Source organism: Suncus etruscus, chromosome 2 (genome assembly GCF_024139225.1).
Source record: "Suncus etruscus isolate mSunEtr1 chromosome 2, mSunEtr1.pri.cur, whole genome shotgun sequence".
Lineage (NCBI taxonomy): Eukaryota > Metazoa > Chordata > Mammalia > Eulipotyphla > Soricidae > Suncus > Suncus etruscus.
The window spans coordinates 28,593,918-28,615,085 of record NC_064849.1 but is presented as its reverse complement, the minus strand read 5'-3'; the positions used below and the strand labels follow the sequence as shown (position 1 = coordinate 28,615,085).

Below are 21,168 nucleotides of genomic sequence, written 5' to 3'. Positions count from 1 at the left end.
CATGTTTTACAACTAGCAAGGATGAAGAACAGAACGAAACAAAACAAAACTAAACGGCATTAGGGGTTTGATACTGAAATGACAAATTAAGGAGTGTCCTTGCCTTCTATAAATAAGAAAATAAGGACCATCATATTGACTCTTCTGGTCTCCTGATACTCTCAGTAGTGATCCGTGAGCACAGAGGTGCTCTAAGACCTGAGAATTACCAGGTGTAAGTAAAAATTAAGTAAAAAAAAATATAAATAAGTAATTATGATTTTTCAATTCACAAAATAATATCTCGACTAGAGAAATAGTACAATGGGTGGGGTGCTTGCCTTGCACGTAACTAACCTGGGTTCAATCCCTAGCACCCCATATCATTCCCTTGACCCTACCATGATGATCCATAGTGCAATGAGCAATAAGTCCTGAGAACCACCACTTATGCCCTCCCATACACAAAGGTATATCTTCTAGAACCAGGGATGTGGCTTAGTAGTAATGTATATGCTTTGCATATGTTAAGACTCTGGTTTGATCTTTAGCACTATACCTTTCCCAAATCCCCAAAGTCTTTTTTTGTTTTTGTTTTTGTTTTTGAGTCACACCCAGCAGCACTCAGGGCTTACCCCTGGCTCTACACTCAGAAATCGCTCCTGGCAGGCATGGAGGACAGGGCTGAAAGAATCCTTGAAATAACTTCCATTTTTAAATGCCCATACTGGTCAAATCTAATGATACTGGAATATCGCTACCAATATATCTTTAACTAAAAGACATGCCTTTGGTACTCAGAAGTCAGATAGTTTTATAAATATTGAATCAGCAAATTTTAATAATCATTGAACAGTATTGGTATATAACACTAACTAACCTAAAATGTTGAAGACATTGCTGACTCTGGTTATAATCACTAGAAACTTAATTTTTGTCTAAAAAAGAATGACAGTTGGTAGCAATGGCAAATAGATCTTTATCATTCTTGAGAAGCATATGAGTGCCCTATCAATTTGTCTACCAACAGGCCACACAGAAAAACTCCTACAGAAAGTCAGCTATATATAACTTTTATTATCCAAAATTCAAAGTGATCTCACTCTTCTCACATATCACCTGGCATTTTCATTAATTTTGCATGGTAAGGGGGAAAGAGCATTAGATATACTTGAGTTCAGAACTGAGGTTCATAAGCAGTTGGGCATATAAGCACATTTTATTACTTATGGTTATCTATATAATATCAAACTATATGTAAGCAAATTCACAGCATATTACTACTTCATTGCTAAATCATAGCCAGTTCATTTTTCATTTGTCCTATGGATCTTTCCTGACTTGTATGTCTGTTTGCAAAGTCCTTCCATAAAACTTTATGCATGGGCCGGGCGGTGGCGCTGGAGGTAAGGTGCCTGCCTTGCCTGCGCTAGCCTAGGACGGACCGCGGTTCGATCCCCCGGCGTCCCATATGGTCCCCCAAGAAGCCAGGAGCAACTTCTGAGCGCATAGCCAGGAGTAACCCCTGAGCGTCACAGGGTGTGGCCCAAAAAAAAAAAAAAACTTTATGCATGCCTTTAGATATGATCTTTAAGTCCATTGATAGAGTAATATAATGCCCAATAATTTTATAAAATAAAACTTAAATTAGTTAAAAATGTTCTTCTAACACAGAGGAGGACAATGATGATAAGGTTTTCATGTTTTTTCTCTTTATTGGTAAAAGAAGTAACTTATTTTCTCAATAACATAAGTTGGGAAATGCTTAACTTTAATTTTATTTCTTTATTTAAAGTGAAGCCAGATAGCTGTTATTAAATAAAATTTGCTTAGAAGGATGTGAGATTTGAGAAAAAAAGGAAATGTGTTGAAAAGAGAGCACTGACTTTTCCAAAGTGCAAATAAATAGGCAAGCAAAAAAACTTAGAGACAAACAAATATTCAAGGTAGAAAGAACACAGCCTTAAAGAGAAGGCAAAATTAAACATTTTTAAAGATCAGACCTTAGACATTTTTGAATATAAGTCATAAACCAGGCAAAGGTTGAATCCTGGCCTCCCCACCTTTTTACTACTTCTTTGACTTGAAATAATTTCTTTGATTTATCTGCGCCCCCCCCCCCCATTTTCTCATCTGCTAAGTGGAAGAAATAGAAAACTACTTTACAAAGTAGTGATGATGACTTGAGACAAAATAACCAAAGTCCCAAAAAAAGATACCTACAAGATATGAAGTGTTCAATAAGTGTAGCTATTAGGCAAAGATGTCACATTGACATCTGTCTGAGAAAGCCAAGAATTACAAACCTGCTTTGTTTTTTTCCAGTCCTTCCGTTAACTGCTAAAGCCTTTTGTGCTTATGAGCAAATAGGAAAGTGCCCAAATAACACCTCAAAAACAATTGAGAGCCTGTTTGACTTGGCTGAAGTCTTAGGTCAAATTTGCTTCCCAGTTTCATAGATTAGTGCTAATTGTCCCATAACATAAGCTTAATTTCACTCATCAATAATTCAGTAGTTAACATTTTTAATGTGAGCATCAAAGGCAATTCTTATTCATGTTGAGTTCTTTAAGTGAAATTCAAAATTTCAGAACAGAATCTACGAGGCAATCCATAGAAGAGTAAAATTTAGATTATAAAAAAAAAGCTTGATAAAACAGTAGATTCAGAGATGTCTAGTGTTGCAACACCAAATCCTGTACTTTCCAAGTAGATTAATTCAGGTTAATTTGTTCATTCTCTGGACTTTTTTTTTTACTCAGTCCTCTCTTCCTAGAGCACAGTCTAGCCCGGCAGGGGTCCTCAAACTTTTTAAACAGGGGGCCAGTTCACTGTCCCTCAGACTGTTGGAGGGCCAGATTATAGTAAAAACAAAAATTATGAACAAATTTCTATGCACACTGCATATATCTTATTTAGAAGTGAAGAAACAAAATGGGAATAAATACAATATGTGGCCCGCGGGCCGTAGTTTGAGGACCATTGGGTCTTTCTACCACTACTGCTACTCAATCTTGTTTGGGAGGGTGGGGAGGCACATCTGTATTCAAGGTTTATTCCTGGCTCTGTGCTTACAGATTACAGCTAGTGGGGCTCAGGGATGGAACCCAGCTCAGACAAATGCAAGTGCCTTACCACTCTACAATCTCTCTGACCCAACTGATACCATCTCTGAATAATGAGTAAAGAGTAGACTGGGTGAGGGATAGACAAAATTGACAAAGATAAATACCATTAAGGAGATCACAGACACACATGAAATCATACACAACTGCATTCTGAAATCATACACAACCTATCAAGAACAAATTCTGCAGAAAATTGTGCAATGACTGCATTTTGTGAAAGGAGTTCTTAGAAGAGTCACTAGACATTTGCATACATCACTAAATATCTCCAAGTCATTCTTCACCACAGACCAGTCTTTCATGCCTACTTTTATTGGATAACGGGTAGTTGGAAGGCAAATTGGGCAAATGGTCTGATGTATCGTAATTCTTATATTGTGTGCTCAGATTTGGTTATAATAAATAAATATAGTTACTGTGAAGACACATCTTAAATAAGATATTTTTAAAAGGTTGTTATCACTTTACTCTCATGTCTACTCAACAGTGTCTAAAAATATTTTTCTTCAGGGATACAAAAATGGAACGTAGATGTGTTTGGGGTTTTTTTTTGGGGGGTTGGTGTTTAGTTTTCCCAGGTGCCCCAAATTAAACTAACTCACAGTCTCTGGCTATCACTCAAACTCAGTTGATTTTGCTACTGCTTTCCCAGATCCTTCTAAAAACTAAAGGATTTTGTTCTGGCATTTTAATCAGTGATTAACTACTCTCTTCTTTTTCCTGCTGGGTTAAGTAAAAGATCCATATGCCGTATGTTGTAGAGAATTTGTTAAGCTGTAGATCATAGCTGAAATGCAGGACATGATGAGTCCCAAGGGAACTAATGAAGCCATAAGGAATGTAAAGAGTCACCGGGTTAAAGCCACATTAGGACAGCTGTTAGGTTAATGAGAATCCTGCCTTGCAGAGGAGGTCACTGTATAGACAAATATGAACCACTCTTTACTGGTTTGGTCCCAGGTCCTTTGAAAGTTAATGGGTCATCCTTTTTCTCCTTTGACAGTCACTAAGCCAAATTCCAGTGCTGGTCACTGTACATATAAGTTATGAAAGTTTTATAAAGAGTTATTCTATCATCCATCCTTATTTTTTCACAAAGCCAGGAATGAGTTAGAACAGCACCAAACACTCTTTTCAGTGTTCCCTCACTCTCTTTCATTTCTTAAGTGCTTATTGTCTGATTTTAGATTCAGACTAGTCTTCAATTAATCTTAAGGACAAGACTCAGCATGGGAGTAAGAAAGTATAGAGTCCAAATTCCAGAACAAAGTGGGCCTGGAAAAGTAGAAAAATAAATGGATATGACTTTACATTTATCCGCAGAACTATAATGCAAGCAAAATAGATGTAATACTGTAAAAAGTGAAAGTGTGGGTCAGAGAGATAGTACAGCAGGTAGGATGCTTGCCTTGCACATGGCCAATTCAAGTCAATCCCTAGTATACCATATGGTTCCTTTACTCCACTAGTATGATTCCTAAATATAGAAACAGCACTGCTGGGAGTAGTCCCAAAACAAAACGAAAAAAAAAAAAGTTAGAAGTCCTTAAATGATACAGTTACTTGAAATGTTCCTAGGCTATAAATTTCTCAGGGGTTACTCCTGGCTATCTGCTCAGAAATAGCTCCTGGTAGGCACAGGGGACCATATGGGACGCCGGGATTTGAACCAACTACCTTTGGTCCTGGAACAGCTGTTTGCAAGGCAAATGCCGCTGTGCTATCTCTCTGCCCCCCCCTTTTTAAAAAAAAAAAAAGAGGTTTTACTTCCTCACACATGTGTACTCCTTCATAGTTCGAAGGGTTGGAGAGGAGGTATACATAATCCAATACTTCTATCAAAGGTGATCTTGTGTAGCTACTTAAATATTCTAAATTTAAAAAAAATAAAATAACTACCTTAGTGAAGAAGAGATGAGTAGGGACACCCAGGGTGAAGAGATGAGTAGGGGCACCAAGGGTGGAGGGAGGCCAATAGACAGAAAAGTGAAGGGTTTTCTACATATTGTTGGTAGATGCATTGTGACAAATTACCTTTGAAGATGTGTGTAAAAGCACATTCCTGGAACATACACATTCATGGAAATCAATATTATCTCAATTTTTAAAAATTAAGTTGTGGAAAAGAAAGTACCTGGCACAGAGAAAGCACTCTGAACTCTTACTGCTATTATTAGTACACCAACCCTAAAATCCAATTAGTGCCTGGAAGAAAACCAGTCCTCAAATAATAACTGAAGGGAGTGAATTAACAATTATGCTTTATGCCTATTGCAATATTTTAGGAATTATAGTTCTAAAAAGATGTGAGCTTTCATAACTAGCCAAAAATATTATGAATCCAAAGAAAGTCAAAAAATGTAGTTGAAGTGACGAGGTCAGACTGGGCATAGCTGAGGTCCTGGGCTTGACTCCTGGAATGACATATTGCTCCCTTACCATCACTATTAAGTATAGCTTTCCACCAGGAAGAGCAACAAAAATAACAAATAAAAAGAAAACAAATTATGAAAATCACATTTAAACTCTAGACACATAGTGCCAAAGATATAGTGCAGCAGTAGGACATTTGCTTTGCACTTGGCTGACCTGAATTCAATCCCCAGCATCTCATATGGTTCCCTGAGGCTGGCAAGCAGTCATCCATGAGGACAGTGGATATGGTCCAAATGAAAAGCGAAAAAATTTGATTAACTCTATAAAGTACTTTATTTTATATAGATGTATATATTATTTAATATTTATATCTATATAAATGTATACATTATTTTATATAAATGTACAGGGAATTGGAGAGATAGTACCAGGGTTAAGACATTTGCCTGGCATGCAGCAAAACCAGATTCAATCTCTGGCACCACATATTGTTTCCTAAGCACATAGTCAGGAAAACCTCCTAAGCACTGCTAGATGTGACCAACACACAGCCAAAAATAGTGATATCCAATAACATGAAAGGAAAGAAATTAAATGTATCCATTACATCATAAACCTAACTGGACTGCCTTTCCCCACTAATAGATGGGAAAACACTTTTCTGATTGGTTAGCAAAGTCAAATAAAAATATGGCTGTATACAACAGATATATCTAAAACAAAAGAGATTCACAGGGCAGAGTGATGGTGAGATCTTATAAATGCAAATGAAAATAAAGAATGTCCTGCTACTGTTGACAGAACAAGGTGAAATATAAAGAAAAGGACTTAGGGAGAATAAAGAAGGTTCTGTGAGACTTAGAGATAGAATTCACAATGAAGAGCTCTTTTTTTTTTTTTTTCACAAATATCTATTTTTACTGGTGTAAAATGTGCTTAGAGAGGACCACTTTTTCATTTCATATCTGGAAGTGGAGCAGAGCAGAAGGTTTGGATGTCAGTACCTGGACTCGGGCCTCAGTGAGCTTTGCCCGTTGTGCCAGCTCCTCCCTGGTATAAATATCAGGGTAGTGAGTTCTCTCAAAAGCTCGTTCCAGTTCCTCAAGCTGCTCAGCAGTAAAGGTGGTTCGACTCCTGCGCTGTTTCCTCTTGAGGGGCAAGTCTGGTTCCGAGTCAATGTCAGAGCCTTCATCTGATTGGGGTGCTGAGGCTAAAAGAGCACAGGAAGAAAAAGCACATCAATGGTGAGTGAAAAAGTAAGTCCGAGCAAATCCTAATGATTCAAAGCCCTCTCTTGAAGTGTATCATCAATGTCCAGTGTTTTCCTCTAGGTATCTAGGCCTGCTGGGCCAAGGGACATTATTCAATGATACTTAATCTCCTTACCTACTCTCTCTCCAAGCTCCTACATACAATAATTGTTCCTTGCATCTGTCATTTAAACTCATTATGCATTTTAGAAAATAGGGACTAGACTTATTCAACTTATTTGTGCCTCCTCTTAAGCACTAATGGGTACCCCATTTATGGTTAATGTAAGCATCATAATTAACTTGGTTCTGAGACAGTTCCACCAATTTTTAACACCAGAAAATCTATTAACAAATGTGACCTTTAGGAGCCAGATCGATAGCACAGTGATAGGGCGTTTTCCTTGCAAGCTGACGACCCAGGACAGACCCAGGTTCAATACCTGGCATCCCATATGGTCCCCAAACCTGTCAGGAGCAATTTCTGAGTGCAGAGCCAGGAATAACCCCTGAGCTCCACCAGGTGTGACCCAAAAAACAAACAAAAAAACCCTACAAATCTGACATTTAAATACTCCACATTTGACATGGTATCCATAAAATGCAATATAATAATAAAATAATAATAATTTTATCTATAAATAATATCATAAATAAAACTAAATATTTATAAATAATAAATGTAAATAATGATACATTGTTATTTTAATAAATAATAAAATCATAGAAGTCCCATAGCTATTTCCATTCCTCAAAAAAATATCATTTATGGCTATATTAGTGACTCATTACCATATTTTAAGAAGAATTTTAGTACTACTGATGCCAAGCTCAATAACAGTTCTAAGAAGATGTAAGCATACTCTGGTCGACCATCCTGAATCTGAACTTTGGACTCCAAAGTCCAAAAGTCATTGTTAAATGGGTGGATAGCCTCCCTTATTTAAGGACCCCAGGTCAAAGTGAAAATGGGATTTTAATGTTTAAAACAAATTATGCACCTCAAGATAAGCAATGATATAACATGAAACCAAGCCCTGCCTAAGCTATGGACCTGAATTCAGCTTTGCTGTTACCTCCCTAGCAAAGGTTCAATTTGCTTGTATTAATACATATTGGAAAAGGAAATAATAATAAGGAAGAAAATACAAAGCTAAGAATTGGATAGGAATTTGCCTGTATATTATTATCTAATATGTTTGTGAGTCGTGATTGAAGCTGTCTTCTCTTCAGCAGACCCTACTGACAATTCTAAGGTTCAAGGGACTTCAAGATGCTGGGCTCTGGACAGGAATGCATCCTTCTTTGAGGCTTTCTTCACAGCAAGGCATTAAAAAGGGTTCGAGCATGGGGCCGGAATAGTGGTGTAGGCGGTAGGGCATTTACTTTGCACACGCTAACCTGGTGGGGGGGGGGGTCAGAGTGCATAGTCAGGAGTAGTCCCTGAGCGTCACTGGGTGTGACCCATAAAACATAAAACAAAAAAAAAAAAAAGGAAATAAAAAAAGAAAAAGAAGGGGCCGGAGAGATAGCATGGAGGTAAGGCGTTTGCCTTTCATGCAGGAGGTCATCGGTTCGAATCCCGGTGTCCCATATGGTCTCCTGTGCCTGCCAGGAGCAATTTCTGAGCCTGGAGCCAGGAATAACACCTGAGCACTGCTGGGTGTGACCCCAAAACCACACACACAAAAAAAAAAAAAAAGAAAAAAAAAAGGGTCAGAGCAGTTGTGGATTCGAAGGATATTCAATATGTTCTGAAAACTCTCCCCAAGTAACTAAGGAACCTGCCAGGGAAGTGGCTGATGTGCGCTGCCAGCAAGTGAGGAAGAAAGACCAGAAAATTTTAGACTATTAATATCACTGTTGGGGCAACTCATATTCCTACTCTGACTAGGAGGACACAGAGAAATGCAGGTAGCACTAACATTAAAAAGTAATTTCTCAGGTTCCAAAGAGATAGCATAGAGATATGGAGTTTGCCTTATTCTTGGCCAACCCAGTTCAATCTACCTCACCCTCACCAAAGATAAATCTGGTATTTCCCATTCTACTAAGTCTCTTTTATCTGAAACTCAAATTTAACTCTGCTTTACCAGAGTCTGAAATTTCATTCAATTTATATATAATTTATAAGCTGTTCCCAAAGTTATGCATGAAAATAAGCCATAAATATGATTTTAATGTGAATACTTTAATACTTTTATATTATTACACATTTAAATACTATAATTGAGTGAATTAATAAGTTATCTTTCAAGTTCATGGCTAAATACTCGTGAATAAAAGCAAAAGGGTACTGTATAGAGGCCAGAGCAATAGAGCGTTTGCCTTGCACGTGACTGCCCAGGACGAACCTGGGTCCGATGCCCGTTGTCATGTATGGTCCTTCGAGCCAGGACTGATTTCTGAGAGCATAGCCAGGAGTAACCCCTGAACATCACTAGGTGTGGCCCCCCAAATGGGGGAACTATATTAATAATACATCTAATGTATGTTAGTCAATAAAGATGATTTTTTTCAATTACGCTATTTAATTTAATATAAATGATCTGATTTAATAAAAATACTATTTTTAGATATTTTATTATAATAACTAAAAAGAAAAATACTTTTCTTAATTATGAGAATATTTTAAATGAGCATCAACATGCTGAGAAATGTCATGTATTGACTAAAAGCTCTCAATACAACTTAAATGGATACACATATGACACATGGCTATTTATATGAAAATAATATGAATATAATTGAACAGCAGTAGTTTTTTAAACTTTAGGAACATTGCAATTCTTTGAAAATTTTATTAAAACTTGGACTACAGTCCAATTTCCCAGGCTGATGATTTAGTAGATCTGGTTTGAGCTCTGAGAATGTGTTTCTTACATGTAAGAAATACATGATTACCTAAGTCAGGGGTCTTCAAACTACAGCCCGTGGGCCACATATTGTATTTATTCCCATTCTGTTTCTTCACTTCTAAATAAGATATATGCAGTGTGCATAGAAATTTGTTCATAATTTTTGTTTTTACCATAATCTGGCCCTCCAACAGTCTGAAGGACAGTGAACTGGCCCCCTGTTTAAAAAGTTTGAGGACCCCTGACCTAAGTAATCAATATTGATTTTATAGATCCTAGATGCCATTACTTAAAACTATCTCTAGGGTTGAAGAGATGGTACAGAAAAGGGTGTTTGCACACAGCCAGACTAGGTTCAATCCTTAGCATCTCTAATCCTACTTGGAGTGATCCCTCATAACAGAGCCAGGAGCAAGCCCTGGCTTGCCAGCTTATCCCCAAAAGAAATCTTCAGAGACTATTGTACATTTATTCTTCTTGCCTTCTCAAAAAAAAAAATGCCAATTGTATAAAATATTCTGCCATAATTTATACACAATAATTTCCATAATATATTTTAAAATACAAGTATCATCATCCCCCAGAAACAAACTGTTTATTTTCCTAGGAAAAAAATAACTTTTCACTTTAATGTTTCCTTCCATGTTCTAATCCCCTGTTACCTTGACTCTTCTTTCTGGCTAATGTGAATTTGGGTGACAAAGTCAAAGCATTGAAAAAGTGGCAAGAAGAATCTTCTGCTGTGAGAATGTGAGATCTTGGCTGACACTTTGACTAACTGTGATCCCATTAGGATCCCAGTCTGTGGAAATTTTCCATGTTTCCTATGGGAGTCTCTGGGGTTATTAAGTCCTCCCATGTAAATATGATGTGCCACGCACTGTCAGGTCAATTAATCAAAATCCATTTCTGGCTTCTGAAGGGAAAAAAAAGGCTACTCAGATTTATAAGTACCAGGGAGAGTTAATGCTGAATGTCAAGACCATTGTTTTTCACCTTGACAGTCATAGTCCAGACCATAAACTTATGGCCTCTTTCCATCTTGTTCTCTGCTAGACCCTTGGAGTAAATAGAAGAAGCTCATTGCCCGAGTTGAAGAAAAATGCAGAACAAAATTTAAGTTTTGACAAGGGAATAGAAAGTATAGAAGGATGACAAATGCTTGAGTTTGGATTACTAGGCTGATTAAGAAGCAGAGGGGTGAGTGATGGGGTGAATAAAGATCAGAGTAGAGGTGACAAGGATGACTGTGGAGGGTCAGGGGTACTTTGCTGGTGGTGTGGTGCAGTAAAACTAAACATCAAAATAACAAAATTTAACATAATTTTAATAAGTGAATTCTGCTTTTAAAAAGTAAGAGTCTACAGATGTAATGATGCATGCAATTGTTAAATAAATTGTTAATAAAAAGTATGAAAATTTAGCTAAAAGTTTTAAGTTTTGAACTCATATTTATTTCTAATATTTATTTCTTTGCCCCCACTTTACAACTTTAAAAATGAATATATTGGAACTGGGGAGACAGTACAGGAGTTAAGGTGCTTGCTATGCACCAAATGTCATTCCTGTGCACTTCCAGTAGTATTCCAAGAGACAGGAGTAAGCCCTGGATGCCATTGGGTAGAGTAAAACAAACTAGAAATGTTACTCTCAGGATTCTCTCAAATCTTTGAAGTTCTGTGATGAGCTTTGGGAATTTGTATATCATTTGAAAATTATTTGTGAAGAAATCAAAGAAGATGAGAAAATAAAGTAATAGAGGAACAGAGGTCAGAGTTTTGGTTATATTGGTGATGTGAAAAAGTGGCATAGTTAAATACCCAAAGCACATACTCAACAACATTGAAAACATGAAATCCATGAAACTTGTATCTGTCATTCTGGCAGGCAGAGGGTAGGAGTGGTGCTAAGGGTGGGGAATAAAGAAGTATGGGAACACTGGTGATGGAAGTTGACACAGGTGTAGGTATTGCAACATTATAGGCCTATATTTCAACTATCAATAACTTTGCAAATCATGGTTCTTTAAATAAAAAATGAAGGATTTTCCTTAACAGGCTAATAAATCAATACTTTTATTCCTAGGCTATTTATTAAAAATCAGCCACATTTAATTAGGACAACCTCCCTATTGCATCTTCTCAAAAACACTGCAAAAATGTAGAAAATTGTCTGAGTTGAGTCAACCAATCATTTTTAGCACTTTAAAAGCCAAAGTATTACAAAACTTAATTCTAACTCTTTCCCATCTGTAAATCTCAAAAGGATGTGGGATTTTAAATATGTTAAATTAGCAACCCAAGATTAATTTACCAGCTAGAAAATACTTGTTATTTCTAAAGGCGGAAATACTACTTGTTATGTCACTCCATATAAATGAAAGTCACTATTCACACAGGACAGAATTCACAATAATATCCTGAACTTAAATTTTTTGGATTTATCCAAAAACAATTTAAAAGTAAATCACATTATGAAAGCACAAATAGAATAATTCTGTTAAAGTTCAACTGCACTCAAGAAATTAGAAGAAATTAGATATTAGATACAAAGAATCTGATGGTTTTGTAACCATTGCTCAATAGAAAGAAATTGTTTTCTGTACAGAACAGCAAATGCTAGAACTAGGAAATAGAAAGTAGTATTAGCAAGAGATTTACCTAAATAAGTTAATAAATTACCAGCACATAGCAAATACATTAAATATACTCTGTACGGGGTAGAAAGATCACAAGATAGTACATGCTCTCCATGTAGGATGCCTGGGTTCGATTACTGGCTCTAAAAACAAAATAAAAACAGGAAGCTAGAGGGTAGGGTGCTTGCCTTGCATGCAGCCCACCCAGCTTTGATATGGCATCCCATATGGTCCTCCAACCACTGACAGGAGTAATTATTGGGTGCAGAGCCAGTAGTATTCCCTGATTTTTGCTGAGTCTGGCTCTCAAACCAAAAAATTTTTAATTTTTAAAAAAAAATTGAAATAAATATAAGCCAATAAAGGGCCCAAAGAGAAAATACAACAGGGAAGGCATTTGCCTAGCACACAGCCAACTTAGGTTCAATTCCTACCTGGTCCTTTGAGCAATAAAATAAATGAAATGAAGCCAAAGCGATAGCACAAGGGTAAGGCATCTGCCTTGCACTCGGCCAACCCAGTATGGACCTAGGTTCAATTCCCAGCATCCCATATAGTCCCCTGAGCCTGCCAGGAGTGACTTCTGAGTGCAGAGCCAGAAGTAACCCGAGTGCTGCCGGAAGTGACCCAGAAACCAAAACACACACACACATACACAGGAAGGAAGGAAGGAAGGAAGGAAGGAAGGAAGGAAGGAAGGAAGGAAGGAAGGAAGGAAGGAAGGAAGGAAGGAAGGAAGGAAGGAAGGAAGGAAGGAAGGAAGGAAGGAAGGAAGGAAGGAAGGAAGGAAGGAAGGAAGGAAGGAAGATGAGAGAGAAGGAAGGAAGGAAGGAAGGAAGGAAGGAAGGAAGGAAGGAAGGAAGGAAGGAAGGAAGGAAGGAAGGAAGGAAGGAAGGAAGGAAGGAAGGAAGGAAGGAAGGAAGGAAGGAAGGAAGGAAGGAAGGAAGGAAGGAAGGAAGGAAGGAAGTTAGAAAGAAAGATGAGAAGAAGGAAGGAAGGAACGAACGAACGAATGAACGAACGAACAGAGGGAACTCTTTTTAGTAATATAATAGTATATTATAGCATATAATAGTAATATTATATATTATATATAATAGTAATATTTAGTAATATAATCTCTGGACTATAGTGTCCAACCCTAATATTATTTTTTTCATTGCATTTAAGTTGTTTAATCATAGACTGTAACACACCTTTACTATGTTATAGTCTCCCAATCTTAAATGGCAGAGTAATTCTCATAAATTCACAGAAATACATGACCTTCCATGTGAAAATTTTATTGCTCTGAATTGTTTTGCAACTTCAGACCATATTCTAATTCATATTCATATCACACTTGGAAAAGTGACTATAAATCAAAACTTACTTACAATCCATTCTGATGAACACAACAGTTTAGCTCCATGTTGCCAGTAAAAAAGAAACAAACCAGACCTGAAATGAGGCATTTCTTTCCTTCAATCACACACACACAAATACACACACACACACACACACTTGTACGTTTACCTCTTTATACAAAAAAAAAAAAAATGAAACTGAGTCTAAGAAATTATTCTGATCATACAGGTAGGAAGAATAAGTTGATTAGTTAGTTTTGTGGTACTGCCCAGGATACACTTCCTCTTCCCTTTTTTCTTTTTTTTTTTTTTTTTTGGTTTTGAGTCTATACCTGACTATGTTCAGAGCTTATTCCTGGCATTATACTTAGGGTTCACTTCTCTGGCAGGTCATACAGGGTGCCAAGGACTAAACCCTGGATCAGCTGCATGAAAGACAAATGACTAATCCTATCTGGCATTTTACTTTCTCTTCCATATTGCCATGATAAGGGGCTAGGCATATCATTCAAGTGGTAGAACACATGCCTTACATACCTTGGATATGATCCCTAGCATTGTGAGCCCCATCCACCACAACTACCAGCTACTGGGAGTGGCCCTGGTAGTCCCTCCAAGATCATCACCAAGTCTGATCACAACTAATAACAACAAATAAAATAGATGTTGAGCTTTACCTTACATGCAAACACACACATATACAAGCACGTACATTTTCTTTTCTGAAGAGGAAAGCTAAAAATCAACCAAAACATAAATTCCAATGTAAATCATTTAGTGGATTTCCACTCTTGCTCTCATTTGTCCCAATATTCAGAAACTTAGCAGAGTTAAATGAAATTCACAAAACTAGAACAGCAATATTGTAAAACAAATCAGTGTTCCAATTGAATTTAACTCAACAAACATGTGTTGAATTCTTTACAGAGTCAAAGTTTGGTTACTGGAATTAAGAAATGAATCGATTTGTCATGTATTGAATGGACTTAAGAAATCAAAGTCTATTTTCAGTTTCCATTAAGAATTTTTATGAGAGTGTTGTATGAAAGGAAGCAGGATCAACACTTCTCTTGACAAGGATGGAAGAGGCTCAGGTGTGCAACAGGCATACAGCCAAGGCAGTCACCTACTTCACTGCATCCACCCAATATTTCTTAGAGAGAAAAAAAATACTTGTGAACAGATCTTTGATTTTAAAATCTGATCTAAAATATACTACCACCATAAACAACTGAACCAATGACTCGTTCTGTTTATCATCTTTTTATGAAAGAATATGGTGAGCTGTGTTATAAAGAGCTGTAAAGTCATCTTAAATTCTCTAAAGACAAGAGTAGGAAAATAAATAACTTGAAATTTGTTGGGATTAGTCACAAGTTATTTGGAAGAAATTCTTTTTTTTTTTTTTTTTTTTTTTTTTTGGTTTTTGGGCCACACCTGGCGTTGCTCAGGGGCTACTCCTGGCTGTCTGCTCAGAAATAGCTCCTGGCAGGCACGGGGGACCATATGGGACACCGGGATTCGAACCAACCACCTTTGGTCCTGGATCGGCTGCTTGCAAGGCAAATGCCGCTGTGCTATCTCTCCGGGCCCTGGAAGAAATTCTAATGTGATCACAGGAATATGTCACCTCTCTCCAGAAGCCTGGGCACTTCAACTCTGGGCTTCTTCTTTCATCACAAGCAAATTTTAGGTCTATAGTACCCAATTTTTGTGTTCCCAATATTCCACAGTAACTCACAAGATATATTTGGAGAAATTAACAATCAGTGGGGTGGGGAGCATTAAGCACAGACCACAATCATACTTCCACGGGATTACAAATTCTTCCTTAGGAAACAAATCAAACTGGGAGGAGAAGGCAGTGTTACCACTAGTGGACCAACCATGAAGTTTAATTAAAGAAGGAATTACAGAATTAGAGAGTAGGTCTTTGTCAGTTAACCCCTTGTGACCTCAGCTGTAGCCTGAGGAAATATTTCATCCTCCTTAACGTTATTATATATGAGATCTTACCTCAATTTTATAGGGATTTAGTCACATGGAATTCTGTAATTATTGCTTTCCAAACCAATATAAGTCGGAGATGGTAGAAAAGCAAAAAAGATAGAGAACAAGATCATGCCCAAGCATGAATTTGGCCCACTGTTTTTCTACCCACTGTTTTTCATTTGAATAAAGCAAGAATCAAAACATGAAAACCATTGAAATAGTGTTTATCCGAGGTATAACACAATGTGATTTATGGACAGGAGAGGAGATGTGGGATGGCTCTAGGGGGTTGGGATTTAAACTTCTTTATTGCTTGGTCATTCATGAGAAAAATGGTCCCAGCAAAAATCAGATTTTCCTCTGTGCCGGTATCTCCGAGCTAAACCTGTTCCTATTTGTACTCAAAGTTGGACCTCCAAATCAAGGAACAAGATTGCTTACATAAAATCAAAAAAATGATGAAGTTCCCTGAAATCCTTGACACCCGCCACCCGCTCTCCTCACAAGCTGACAGTTTCAAGATATTTTATAGGTATATGCCATAGGGTGATTCCAGAACAGTCTCCTATGTCTGAAAGTTTTTTTCATTCAACAAGAAGGGTACAAAGGGACAAGTAACCATTTTTGGGTCTGAAGCGGCTCTTTTACACAGAGAGAAATGACCTCTCGGCTGAAAGACGGGAGGAGCAAGGCAAGAGTGATATTCCCTCATAGACTCCAGAGTAAATGACAAATGACATTTTCCTTTTGTGATCTTTGGGATTTTTGTTGACTTATTTGGAGGCTTTTGTTGGATCCCGAGAAATGGCCTGTGGCTGCGGCCTATTCTCCCAATTTCCACGCTCCATCTGTGGAACCCATCAATGGAGCATTTTCCTTCATTCAGGACTCTGACACCTGCCTGGCAGGGAGCCGCAGAGACAAAGAAAGCTGGGCTGGATGAAAAAGGGGACGTGGGTTTTTTTTTTTTTTTCCTATCGGAGGGGGAGGATGGTTGGAGATGGATGCACGGTAGGGGTTAATCCAAGCCAGTTCAGAGACTTCAGCACCTGGAAGCTTCTCTTCCACATTAATTCACAAACTAAGAAGTGGGCAACATTATTTTTGTTTAGCGTTTTTAAGTTCTGTGTATGAAAAGAGAGGCACGCCGACCTGCAAGAAACACAGCCGAGAGGGACAACAAAAAATCCTAAAACAGATCCAGGAAATATGGGCAGCAAAGTAACAAACTATACCACTGAATTTTGTAGATTCCTAAGCTAAGAACTCAATGATTTTGTTATTTTGATAAATCAGAAGAGGTCATTTTCTTTTGCCTAATGATCTCTGCAAGGTGGTAGAGTTTGGTTTCATCTTTATTTATAGCCTTTGTTTTTTTCTCCACCCCAAATATGACAATGCAAGAATATTTCGCAAATGAAAAAAAATTTTTTTTAAGTAGGAAGTTTGGCAAGGAAATTCTGGGCTTTCTTCAGGAAAGGTTCTTTTAAGGCCCTTAAATCTAATTAAGAGCCTCCAGCCATTTACCTACTCTTGTTCCTGCCCAGCAGTTCCTTTTTGGGACTGGAGAATGTAACGCAATTCCCTCCCCTCTGACCTAAGTGCTCCCCTCAGAAGCCGTCTTCTCACAGCACGGGGTCATTAGAAGGAAAATAAGCTCCTGCCAGGTTGGCGCTAATCAAAATAGCACAAATAAACCCTGACACTCAACAACTCCCCAAGTGCTGCTGCCCTGGGAGGCGAGTACAGATTGGTTATGAATATGACCAGCCGCAGGGCCAATGCGGGGGGTGGGGGGGGGGGTCATGGGCTGCCATGCCCTGGACTTGTTTGAAGTGCACAACATGGACCTTTGGGTGTTTGTTTAAGATAAGGGCTGATAGGCAGAGATGGTCAGACCCGCCAACTGCCTCTCTGAATAGAAATTTGTTGAGCTGTGCTCAAAATACCTGAAGGTCTGAATCACTCTGAGTTACAGGTGGATGCAGGATTTCTTTCATTTTTTTTGGTTTTCGGGGCTCACACCCCACCATGTTCAGTGGTTACTCCTGGATCTGTGCTCAGGAATTACTCCTGGCATTGCACAAGGGATCACATGGGATGTTGGGTTTGAAACCAGATAAGTGGCAATGCCCTCCTGCTGTAGCATCACTCCAGCCCCTCGAGCGGGATTTATAAGGACACAGAGAATCCTCTTTCTGGAAAAATCAGTCCCACTAAGGAGCATCACTACCTGCTCATTAGCTACTTAAAAGGCCTCCTTTGTAATGAAATCACTGGAAAATAATGCTGATTTCTCTCCTTCATTCACTGAAGTTCTGCTAGTGATTCTTTTTAGTAGTTTTATTTCCTGGTAGGTCTAAGTAAAAACATGCTTGTGTGTTTTCTCCCCTCTCACTACAAGAACATTTTTGCTTCAGGGAGCCACAAAACTTTAACCGAACTGTTTCAGCATCTCCTTCCAAGACTGAGCATAAAGGAAGAAGCCAAAAGAAGAAGCCATTATTGGCTTAGGTACCTGACATTGACCCAAATTAACCCAGTGGCTCCTTAAAGCCTGTTAGAAACTTAAGAGTAACAAGAAATCCCTTTACAACAGGAGAGTTTCTCATGAAGTTGCACTTCTCTACCAAGCTCCCCACCTGCTACACTTCCCTTGCAAGGGATTGCTATTTACAATTTTTAATGGCTGTGTTAAACTCCATGGTAACCGACACCAGAGCATATCAGTGAGGAAGAGAGAGAGAGAGAGAGAGAGAGAGAGAGAGAGAGAGAGAGAGAGAGAGAGAGAGGCAGGCTCCAAGAAAATGTGTTGCTATTTAATTAGGAAACTGATTAGTTAACTAATTAATCAGCTAACAGCTTTCTAAGAATAGTCTCCTGTGATAAGAACCTTCCCCCTCAGGAGCTTCAAAGTCAGTCATAATTAAAATTAAGAGCCTGTTCCTCTCTCCAGGTTCTTAGGGCTCCTGAGGAAACAAGGTTCTCGGTTACTGGGCTTGGGTTGCAAGGAGCAAAGAAAGGTAATTTGCACACTGAAGGGGAACAGGCAAACAGTAGTTCTCCTGAAAGGAAAAGGGCCAAGTGACTTTTATTTACAATTGCCAGGAGAGAGGCCATTATGGACCATATGCCCCACACTTGCCCTCTTATCATGGGCTGGCCATCGAGTCCTTTGGGAGCTGTTAATGAACTGGGTAATTGAGCTGCTGACATGTGTTACCAAAACAAAACAATAGGAAGAAGAGACAAATGAACATTTTATTTGCCAATCAGAGTAGGTTCGCCTTTTCACGGAGCTGCAGCTAAGTAACTGAATACATAAAACAGAGCATTGAGTGCAAAGCAGATGCAGACACAATAATAGTTCACTGACAGCTTATGGCCCATCTGTGCTGAACATTTTGTTAAAGAAATTACTTGACTTGCTAAAGAGACAAATCATACAGCTGCCCCCAAGTGTTGCCTTCTAAGAGATAAATCATTAGCTAAACTGTTTCATACTTAAAATGACAATGCGTATTAACAGTTATGTTGGGACACTTTGTCAGCACAGCTTGACACAATTATTACTAAAAGTGTGACAACTCCTAAATAGTCTATGAAATTGAGTTAGGGGATAAAAATATCAGAACACTGCAAGCAAGGTGAAAAGAACAACTGGCATTTTTTTTTTTCAAACTCACAGTCAAATACTCCTATCTAAGATGTTATGTGTTAAAAAAAATAAATCCTATGAAAAGTTCAGATTCTGTGTAGTAATGATATACTTTTCCTTCACTTTTCACTTACACATCCCTCCCCCCGAATAGTAGGATATTAGAAATGTTCTCTGGCTCGACTGATTACCATTAATTTTATCAATGATTTCAAAACAAATAGAACTAAACAGTCTAAGAAACAATTGCATCTAATCATTTCATTCCCTCAAACATACTCACTTTCCTCTGGAAAACTATTTTCTGAATAATGGTAGAAAATACAAGCTGCAAACAGCTCCCTTTAGCAGGAGCTTCATTCAGCTTATGTTTTCATTATCTGGATTGAAACCACGTTTTTTTGAGCAATGTGGTTCATCCACTGACATGTAGAACAACTTATTTCTGAAATCATGTTTATATAACTAGGTAGAGATAGAAAATGGGCTCAAGGGCACTCTTATGATGGCTCCTCCAACATTATGACTCCCCCAAAAAAAATTTCCCATAAACAAAAATTTTCAACTAGTAATAATTATAGAAGAAAAGCAGCCATTCACTGATAAACTGACAGCCACAATAACTGAAACTGGCTTTCTACTTTCCCTATATGTATTTTGCTTTATATTCATCATAATGCATTTTGGAAGGGTAATGTCATTCCCATATGATAGGTGAGAAAAAGTGAGGTCTAAAGAATAAGGTCTAGGTCTGGGATCATACATATCAAACAAAAGATTTTATTAGCATTGTCATTTGAGAAGTAGGGTTGATGTGGCTTGGAAGCAAAGCCGTGGTCAATGTCATCACAATTTTTTCTTCCTGGTCTACAGTGCCAGGACTCAAATGTCACAGTCAACTCCCTAGCTTAGTTGTGAAAACATTGCCATAAAAGGTGAGTGATTTTTTTTTTTTTTTGGTGGTGGTGTTTGAAAGGATATAAAAACTATGCTGCGTATGGTTACCAAGAAAGTATTCTGGCCATGAAACTTAAGCCATATTTACATAGCTTTGAATAAGACACCATTAGGCTGCTTCACACAACTGACAAAGAACCACCTTCATCTTTATTTTCCACCATGAATGTTTTCACTATTGCGTGCATCTGTCATTTTAAAGTCAACAAATAAACTAAGACTCCATATATAAAAGAGGTAACAAGCGCCTTTCAAGGGTTGGAAAACAAAAGAATGCTATTTTATCATTCTTATTGAAACTACCTAAAATGCCTAAAACCTGAACAGCTTTATCCCTGAGGAAACTTTACCAGGATTAGCAATGACAGGAGATGTTTGGAATCTCATGAAGAAGAAGAAAGGCAAATTTAAGAAGAAAGTTAAATACTACACTTTTTGTGCCAGAATGCTTCCAACGGAAGTGAAAAGATAATGACTAAGAGAACAGTAAGGCCAGAGAGGAGCATTTACAGAACTGCAGAATCATTGGAAGAAGCTATAGGCCACTCTTTATTTTACAAAACCTGGGAGAAACTGTCAAGAATTGTCCCAAACCACAGATGTGGTGGACCTTGACCGTGGCATCAGGAATACAGATATGAATAACATTCTGGGGGAGATAAAACTCAGAAAATGAAACTTAGATCACCGCCTCTCTCCCAATGCCAGTGGTCTTTCCACAGAAGAAGAGCATCAGTATACAAAGCGATCCAGACATGCCCTGCAGCAACAGCAAGATTAAATAGCCTCTTGAGGCTGAAAACCCTAGATACATTATTTGCTAAATAACAGTGCCATAGACTGTATGAACTGTGCTCTTTAATATAGAGATCAAATTAATGCATAAATGCTTTGACTCAAGCCTCCCACATGACATTTCAAGACTGTTCCTTTGATTTTTGCCTTTAAGTGGGTCCTATAAGTTAGAAAGAGGCTCTAGAAAGCAT

At 38.0% G+C, this 21,168-nt stretch overlaps 1 protein-coding gene and 1 non-coding gene across 2 annotated transcripts in view; one reads left to right on the top strand and one right to left on the bottom strand.

Moving 5' to 3' along the window:
* PAX3 (paired box 3) overlaps positions 1-21,168 on the bottom strand; it is a 117,195-nt gene that overhangs the window by 30,102 nt on the left and 65,925 nt on the right. The window contains exon 5 of the mRNA XM_049768159.1: positions 6,488-6,693. Coding sequence (XP_049624116.1) covers positions 6,488-6,693 — 206 coding nt within the window. The remainder of the gene's footprint in view (positions 1-6,487; positions 6,694-21,168) is intronic.
* On the top strand, positions 14,611-14,731 carry LOC126002777 (U6atac minor spliceosomal RNA). The gene has a single exon (XR_007493415.1). It is a non-coding gene; the product is annotated as a U6atac minor spliceosomal RNA (small nuclear RNA).